The 9,802-nt window shown below is 26.6% G+C and overlaps 1 protein-coding gene across 1 annotated transcript; it reads right to left on the reverse strand.

The window, feature by feature from the left end:
• Positions 1-4,864: 4,864 nt before the first annotated feature.
• On the reverse strand, positions 4,865-8,582 carry LOC120085941 (GDSL esterase/lipase At4g26790-like). Its single transcript, XM_039042273.1, has 3 exons — positions 8,184-8,582; positions 6,907-7,402; positions 4,865-5,058 (listed from the first exon to the last, which is right to left on the reverse strand). The coding sequence occupies exons 1-3, from the start codon at positions 8,580-8,582 to the stop codon at positions 4,865-4,867; spliced, it is 1,089 nt and encodes a 362-aa protein (XP_038898201.1).
• Positions 8,583-9,802: the final 1,220 nt, after the last annotated feature.

Raw genomic sequence — 9,802 nt, forward strand, 5'->3', positions numbered from 1 at the left:
TTTCTTGTAAGTGTAACTTCTCAATTTAGATTATTCCACCCAATGAGCCAACCGTAGGGAAAAACTAATTTGAGCAAAAACTAAAGCAATCATATCCATTTTTGGAGTTTGAGTAAAATCTCATGTAAATGTCATTCATAGGGGGACACAAGCAAAGGTGTCTCGAGGCCGAGCATGAAAGTTTACTCCAAACTAATGAGAGAGACTGTGAGATGTGTTGATACATGTCTCGCTCCCACTTACTATAAACATTCTCTCTATTCACCTTGATCACCTATACAAACATGACCCGTAGGGGGACACAAGGAAATGTGTAAGTGTCGTCTAACCCTAAATTCCTCTTCTATTTTCTTAAAAAGTATGCTATAATTTTTATTGCATATGAATTACTCTGAATTTTCTCTATTTTTGTAAAAAAAATGAAAATGGGATCCGATTTCGTTTTCGCTTGGGTTTTCACAACTTCATTAGTAAATATAATATTTTTATTGAGGTTAAATAAAATATCTTTGTAATCTCTATAACTTGAATTTTATTCAATTTTAGTCTACATTATTTCAATTGTTTAATTTTAATTGTTGTTGTACTTTCAATAAATTTTATGTTGAGTCTTTTGAAATTATTATTTTTTTTATTGAAATTAGTTAAATAGTAACAATAATTTTCATGCAAAAAAAGACCCTTTGTTAATAACTTACAATTTATAATGGTAATGTTATCAGAGATCACTACTTGTTTTTATTAAAAAAAAATTAACCAATTTTAAGATTTATTGAAAGTGAATAAACTAATATTGAATATTCAAAAGTATATGATAAAAATGAAACAACAACTCAAATCATAGAAACCAATATAGTATTTTAATCTTTTTATACTATAGAATCTTTTTTTATGGAATTTAAACGTGGAAACTATGATGTTAGAGGTTTGATTTACATATTATTTAAAAAGACATCAAGAAGTTTAGGACCTGTTTGGTAGAGAATCTAAGTTTTATTTTTATGTTTTCAGATTTACCGAGTTCAGCAAATATGTATTTGACAGACAATTTTGATTTTATTTCTGAAAATTATTTTCGGATTATGTGATCTAAATAGTGTAAATTTTGAAAACAATATTTTTTATGTTTTTATTGTATTATACTTTAAATTTTAAAATACAAATTTATATTAAATAAAGATAAAAACGTTTAGTAGTACAATATGTCAGATTATAAACTCAATTTATTTTTTTAAAAAAATATAATATGTATTATGTAAATGTAATATAAATTATATAATATTATAAAATAATAATTATATAATTTTAAATATATTTTAAATAATTATTTATATTAGAATTTAAATTATAAATTGACTACCAAACATATATCTGAAAATGAAAATGCAACTTTATTTTTATTGAATAGTTGTTTTAAAATTCTCCAGGGAAGAAGCCTTATTTTATTCAACAAATGGTATCACAATGATGCTTGGTAGTTTCTAGAATCTTGTACAACAAGGCTCACTTGAACGCAATCTTCTGGTTAAAATTACATGTTTGGCCATGAACTATTGGCCCATGAAATTTTAAAAATATATAATTAATTCCAAGTTTCAATTTTAATTTCTGTTTAATAGGGTACTTGGCATATTAAAAAAAATATTTAATTGATTTATCCATTAGATACAATTTTTATATTTTATGTGGATTTATACTTGTGTATATCTAGTAGACTTATAACTTTTTTTTAAAAAAAAAATAAAAATCAAATAAGGCAACACCTATAATTATACACAAAATGAAAAAAATTTATGAATCTATTTGACGCAAAGTTGAAAGTTTAAGGATATATTCTCTTCATTTAGTATTTGACACGATATTTGATGATATATATTGTTATATTTTATTTCATAGGTACCCCACAATTCCAATTTTTTTTCTTTTTTTGACATACAATAAATGATGTTAGATAGTGTAGAAAATTATATATACTATCATAGTACTAATTTTTTTTGAAAATATATAATTGTGATGATCCTTATTTACGCCAATGATGTGATTCTTGGTAAAAGTACTCTATCATTTGATCAATGGTTTTTTTTTGACTAATCCGTTTGGCTAAGACATACGTTATATTCTCGACTCGAGGGATTAGATATTTGAGAGATTTCTAGAACTGAACCCCTACAAGTTTTTGGGAATATATATATATATCTTAAAATTTGAATTATGTTCATGCGTACAATTTTTTGAATTACTCAATAGTGAATGAACCATTTTTCGAAGGACCGATATATTAAATTGAAAAATTTTACTTGGTAGGTAAGCAAGAAAATATATATTTTTTTTTTCTTAAAAAAGATATTTTTATTGGGTCATTTTAAGTATAAATCAAAAAGGCAAAATCTTGAGGATTTTCCCCCCAAAATGAACAATAATATATAATGTGTATTGGAAACTTGAATATATACAAGGCAACTTATAAGAATTATAATATGGCCAAATAAAACCTAATATTTTATGTTAATTATTAATTAATTTGGTTAGACTTAGTTTACAAGTCACAAGTGTATAATTATTTTAGATAATTCCAACTAATATGTTCAATCTTATACACAAATGATGGATATTCCCATATATTGTAGGTTTGAAACTCAAGTGATAATTATCTTTATTTCAATATTTGAAATAATGAAAAAGGAATTTGAATTTTGAATCCTACACTAACTTGGCTAACTTAATTAAGGTTAGCAATAATTGAGCCTTAACGACATCCTAATTTTTTGTTTTAATTTAAATATAGTTAAATGGATAAGACACCCGTTATAATCAGTTGCAAATATAATAATCAGACTCAAAATATTAACAGATATAACATAATGTAAAAAAAATACAAATATGACAAATTTTAGGTAGTATATTAGTGATAGACCATATTACTAGGAGTCTATCCGTGATAAACTATTTTGCTAGTAAGAGTCTATCAGCAATAGAAGTCTATCACTAATAGACTTTGCTATATTTGTAATTTTTTTTTTAAAAATGTTGCTATACACTTGGTTATTATCTTTAAAAATACTACTCATTGCAATACCCTAAAAAATCGATGGTTTAAATTATCCAGATCAACTTGGAAATTCTTGAAAGAAAAAAAAAACCAAATGTTGTATCAAGCAAAAAATAATTGAGATTATAAAAAAACTTTTAGAATAATTATTCTCTATTTTTGGGAATTTAGTTTTGAAGCAATAACTTCACTTATATAGCCAATAATTTGATGGCTATTAAAATAGAACAAAATATAAAAGACATTTGAAACTACCATAGAACGAAAAATATATAGGAAAAATAAAAGGCAAAAAGCTACTTATGCCAAAACACACTACTTATAAAAAATTAAATCAAACCTAAAATTAATTAAGTTTACTTACCCTAAACCTTAAACATAAAAATCAAAACTTGATTTTTATCATTCTCACCAAAAAAAAGAAAAAAACCTTGATTTTTATCAAAATTGAAGGTTCCTACTTTATAAATTATCCCATTTAAAACTAGACTACTTATTTTATTTAAAAAATTGTCATTAAAAATAAAAATTTGAAAAACTAGAAGGTTATATTTTTATTTTAGAAATTTAATTTAAAAAGGGAGAACTTAGTTTTATTTCAAATTTCATAGTCAAAAATAAAAACTTAAGCCATTCGAAAGTAATTCTTATTTTTATTTATTAATTTATATATATATATCACATGAAAAATGCAAATATAATCCAAGCTAATTACTCAAAAAAAGAAAAAATCAGAAAGAAACATTCCATATATATGCAACAAAATCTCCAATATCTCCAAATTGATTGTGAGCAACAATAATTTCCATTTTAAAACCACAAACATCCTCAACATCCCCCCCAAAAAAAAAAAAAAAAAAAACCCTAATTCACCATCTTTAAATACATTTCAACACCTCCATATCAAACCCTTTTGTACGTTATCCATTTTGTTTGAAAATGCTTCCACCTCCAAAGAAAGCCTGGAATCGTTTTGCCTCCAAAGTCATCTCGAAGCTCGGCCGTTTCCCCAAGTCATCGGAATCGATAACCCGAACGACACGGCGGTTTTTTAGTCGTCTCGGGACAGCTAACTCCGGTAGAAGGCAGTGCTGCCGCTGCAGCTGCCACCACCAGCCAGAATATTCCCTGAGTTCTTGGAATAATAATAATAATATGGAAGTTCAGTTTGAAGATGAAGAGGTTGATGATGGAGATCATGAATTGGGAGCCATGGAAGATGAAGGTGTTGATGAAAAGGCTGAGCAGTTTATTGCTAAGTTTTATGAAACTTTGAAGTTTGAAAGATTGCAACATTTTTGAAAAAAGCTTTTTTTTTTTTTTTTTTGGGGTCTTTGGTGGGTTAATTGAGATTTGGTGCTCTTAATATTTCTTAGAGAGAGTTTTTTTTTTCCCATCTCTCTATAGAGAGGATATTAGTATGAAAATGTAAGCCAATATGAGATCTTAATAAATTTTATCTTTGAATTATTATGACATATTATGAGGGTGTATTTGAACGTAAACTTTTGAATTTTGTGAAGACTCGTTTATTAGTTCTTAACAAAAGATATGTAGTTGAAGTCTCGTATGAAATGCATTTTAAGGCGAGAATTATAGCAAATGGATTTTGGTTAGATTTATCACTTTGAAGGCACACTACAACAAATACTATTTTTAACAAAAGAATTAAAATGAAGCATCGCGATAAAACATTTGAAAAAAAGTAATTCTAAATAGATTTGAAATAGTCCTTCACTCGTTTATTTATGAGTCTATAAATAAATACAATATAATGTCCCACATTTGAGAAGGGTAATTTTGGATTTTGCTGATTTAAAGAAAGATTGAAAGATAATTTTGGACAATATGATTTGCTATAATGGAATTAGCTTTGTGTGTGGGATGAAAAGCATCCCAAAACACATATTTATTGGCATCATAACATGTAAATGGGTTCATTTTGGAGCACATGAAACCCATCTCAAATCTACCTGTTCCACAACATGCTCTTGCTGAATTACTAAACCCTGTAATTTTCCAAAAAAAGAAAAAAGAAAAAATTATAATCATATTATATATTTTTTAAAAAAAAATGAGAGAGCAATTAATTATTTGAGTCTCTTTTTAATGGAAAAGAAAAAATCAAGCAAATCTTTATTTGTTGATTGGTTAGAGTGGGCTTATTGTGGAGTGAATAATGGATATATTAGTTGACTATTTTGAATGTTATATATATATATATATATATATATATATATGGTATGAAATGATTTTTTCTTTTAAATGTTAATTATGTCACTTTTCAGTTATTCCCTTTCAAAAGTGTTATTGAATATTAGGAGTTTTGATTGAATATTTTTTTTTAAAAAAAAAGTGATAAAAAAATTTAAAAATATGTTTGTTTAGTTAATTTTAGGACAAGATAAAATATTTATTGTTTTTTTCATGAAACCAAAAAGTTGAATACCTACCCTTTATTGAACTTATTAAAATGAATTTATAAGAAAAAAAATCAACAAAGTTGAGAAATGATGTATTATTTCTTTAAATTAAATAGTATATGTTTGGCTAGAAAATAATGAATGAAAAACTTGGATGAAAGAGAAAATGGGAGGAACATTTGATTTTGAGATGGAAAAAGGGAAAGTAGAAAATTTATTAAAAGAAATTAAACTTGAGTGAGGAAGAGAGATAAAAAGAAAGAAGATAATATATATATATATATATTTTAATGGTACAACACTTCCCGAGTGGTCACCCAACTAGCCTAAACACGTTTAACTATGGAGTTTTGATGGGATCATGTGTATCAGTGCATGTAGAAAGAAAATAATAGACTAACATACTTAATCACCATTAAAAATTTGACATAACTAATTATTTAATAACAATTACAAAAATTTACTTCCTCTCCTTTCTTCATTTCTCATTCCTCTCACCTAGTGATAAAAAAAAATGACCCATTTAATTCTTGAGTTTTAAAGATTAGTTGTGTTTGATGTTATTGAGTTTTCAAAACATATACTTTTTTGTCATTGAATTTTTAAGAATAACTTTAAAAGGTCCTTGAAGTAATTTTTTAAAATATGAAAAACTTATCTCTCCTCTCTCTTTTCTAATTTAAAATGTTATATAAGTATCTAAAATAAAAAAATTAATTAAAGAACTATTTACACTTGATTTTAAAAACTCGATAACAAAAAAATACACATTATATTTTGAGGATTCAAGGATTAAACACACATATTCTTAAAAATCAAGAAATAAAAATGTATATTTTGAAAATTTAAGGACTAAACGTACTTATTCTTCAAAATAACTAGACTAAAAAAGTCATTTTTTTTGGGAAAAAAATAAAGATGGCAAATAGTTTATCATTATTAAAAAAAGAAACGAGAAAGTAAAAGAAATAACAACTACTGTTAAATTTTAGATGAGAAAAACTTAGGTGCAACCAAGGCAGTTGTATAATAAAAAATTGTCATATGACAAATATTTTTTAAATGATTTTTTAATATGTAAAGGAAAGGAAAACGGGGCGATAGCTAATCATTGGTCATTTTGGATCATATATAATTACCCTTCTCGATGGTAAGTATGTATCTAATCCTAGTAAGAGAGATGAATGTAAAAAGGGAGATATTTAATTTTAATTTATTTTCATGATATTTTTTATAAATTCCTAAGTTTGATGTCCAAACATCAACCGAAATATGACTTAACTAATTTTAAGACGTGTTTTTTATCAAAAGATTAGGGGTCGTTTAAATATGCATTTCAATATTTAAAAAAAAAGGATATTGACATAAACAAGCATCAACTAATCGATATTTTCATTATAATGAAATAGAAACAGAATACGAAATAGAACTCACCAAAATAACTAGGATGCTGAATCATATCATAAAGAACATCAAATGGATTGGCAAACACAATCCGAATCCCTTCCAATTCCTCCTCCATCATTTCCACTAACCCCATCAATTTGGCATTGAAATCCCTTGCAACTCTATTGTACTTGTCAACACATTCACCACCACCTCCAAAAACCAACCTTGAGCTCCTCTCCAATGGTAGGCACCCCATCGGCGGGAGCCCCCCGATCGACATCTTGCGAGCGCCGAGTGCGTAGAGCTCCCGAACAAAGTCCTCGGCGGCTCGGGCAAGAAAATTTTGGTAGTCTTGGAGTGAAAACTCAGAGGATCTTGTAGGAAGGAGGAAGTAGTTTTCTAGGAAGTCATTGGTGCCTAAGCTTATGACATAAAGGAATTGGGAAATGGTAGTGTTGGCCTTTGATGGGCCAAGATAGTCTCTCAGTTTCTTTTGATATTCTTTGTAATATTGGAGTTCTTTCCATAGAGGGATCACTGACTGCATCACAAATTATTTATATATATACATACATATAATTTAAGGTTAACTTTGAGTCAATTTTAATTGACGATCTAGTCTTAAAAAATTAATGCAACAATGAACTAAGTTTTATGATTTAGTTTGATGAAATCGAAAATCCTTTTAGATGACAAAGTGACCATTCTTTTAATTGCAAAATTTTAACAAATTATTGTTTACATGAAACTTTTCAATACAAATTTACGAGACTATCAAACTAGTGTTTTGAAAGTAAAAGACCTAAAATGAACAAAAATACTTGAAAGTAAAGAGACCCAAATAGACATTTTAAAAGTGTGAGAACGAATAGAAGGCCAAAAGTACGTACAAAGAACTAAATATATACTATTCAAACCAAAACTTATTGTCATCAGTACTAAATGCATAACAATAATCAGAAATAACAATAAAAAACACAAGAAACAAGCAAAAAAATGAGAAATAGCTAACATTACGGTTTACATGAACAAAAATACTAGAAAATAGAAAGTCCAAAACAAAACATGTCTTGAAATAACTAAAGCCAAACATATGGAGAACAAAATACAACCTATGTTCCAAATAAAAAATTCACCATCACTAAACGCATAACAATAAAAAATAGTAAAACAAGAAACGAAGGAACTAAACCATCAGAAATATAAACACGAACAAAAGTACTTGAAAGTACAAAGAGAAAAACGAGACACATCTTGAAAGTAAAAGAGACGTATAGAAAACCAAGAAACGAGAAACGAGAAATAGGTTGAGAACAACTTACGAAAAGATCAGAAGTGACATTATCATAACCAGTTCCAGCAGAAGCAAAGCAAACACCAGAAGCAAAATGAGTGATATTATAAGTAGGATCTAAGTAAGCTGGGATTGTGGGTTTGATCCCAAAAGCTTCAGAAATAAAATCAGTAACAATTTTGCCATTGGAGAATCTTCCTGTGGGTTTTCCACCTTCAAAATCACGACCATATGGAGCAAAATCACTTCTTAAAATAGTTGAAATATGGTTGTTATTACCTGAATCTACTGATGAATCTCCAAATACTACAATCCCTGGAACAACAACACCCTTCTTATTTCTTCCTTCAACCATTTTCTTCTCTGATAACAAATTAGTTAAGATCAAGATCAACATCATCCACAAATAACACCCTGATTTTGCCATATTATGATATCTATCTATTGTTAGTTTCATTTCATTTGGATGTAATTCATATATATATACACATACATGCACTTTTAACGACCTACTCTAGTTACACAAAATTGAAAGAAGAATTTCTATTGTGATTGGACAATTAGGTGAGCTATAAAAAATATATATAGGTACAGCAAAAATAAATATTGATATGTATTTTGTTAAAAAGGCTTTTAATGATAAACTATGGAGGGATTAGTCCTTGAACTTTCATATTTTTATATTCAATAAGTTTCTGAACTTTTATAATTGGTTTTAAACTTTCAATTATAAGTCTCTGAATATATATCAGTTTAAAAAGTGTCTAAAAAGTTTTTTAAGATTTTTAATTTTATATCTAATAATTTTTTTTAGTTTTCAATTTAATTTTATGTCTAATAATTTTTTGACATATACATTTTTTTTATAAAATTAGTTGATATAAATTTGAAAGTTTAATGTCTTGTTAGACATAAATTCAAAATTGAAACTTTCATGTTTAACAAAAAATTACCTTGTGACAAATTTTTTTTTCAAACTCAAAATTTAAGAACTAAAATTTCATGTTTTCTTTTTTAATGGAAAAAAAAATACATTTATGGTCCCTAGGTTCTGGGTCTAATTTTTATTTGTTCTCCGGGTTTTCAAAATGTTTTACTTTTAGTTCTTAAGTCTTGAGTTTAGTTGCAATTTAGTCTTTAGGTTCAAATGTTACAATTTTACCTTTAGATTTGAGTTTCGTTTCAATTTGATTAATTCTAAATTTCAGTATTTGCACTTTTAACCTTTATTTTTTTACTAAATACTCTCTTACTGTCTTTAGTTTTAGTGTCTATTAATTAATTTAAAAGAATTAGAAGGATTGTAATAAATTAAGTTCACTATTTCTCAATTAGCTAATTTAATTAATTAATAAATATTAATCTCAAAGACTAGTGAAAAATCGAGGTTAAAAGTAACTAAATTAAAATAAAACTCAAATTTCAATGGTAAAATTGTAATATTTTGAAACATAAAAAGCTAAATTGAAATTAAACTCGAAATTTTAAAAACTAAAAATGTCATATTTTAAAACCTAGAGATAAAATAAAAACTAGAAGAAATCCTAATCATCAAAAATGTATTTTTCTATTTTTTTTAAATGTTCAACAACGAAAAGTTCGCCGTTTCAACAAACCTAATAATTAGAGAACCCTTTTTGAGTTATT

The sequence above is a fragment of the Benincasa hispida genome, chromosome 9 (assembly GCF_009727055.1).
Source record: "Benincasa hispida cultivar B227 chromosome 9, ASM972705v1, whole genome shotgun sequence".
In the NCBI taxonomy this organism is placed as follows: domain Eukaryota; kingdom Viridiplantae; phylum Streptophyta; class Magnoliopsida; order Cucurbitales; family Cucurbitaceae; genus Benincasa; species Benincasa hispida.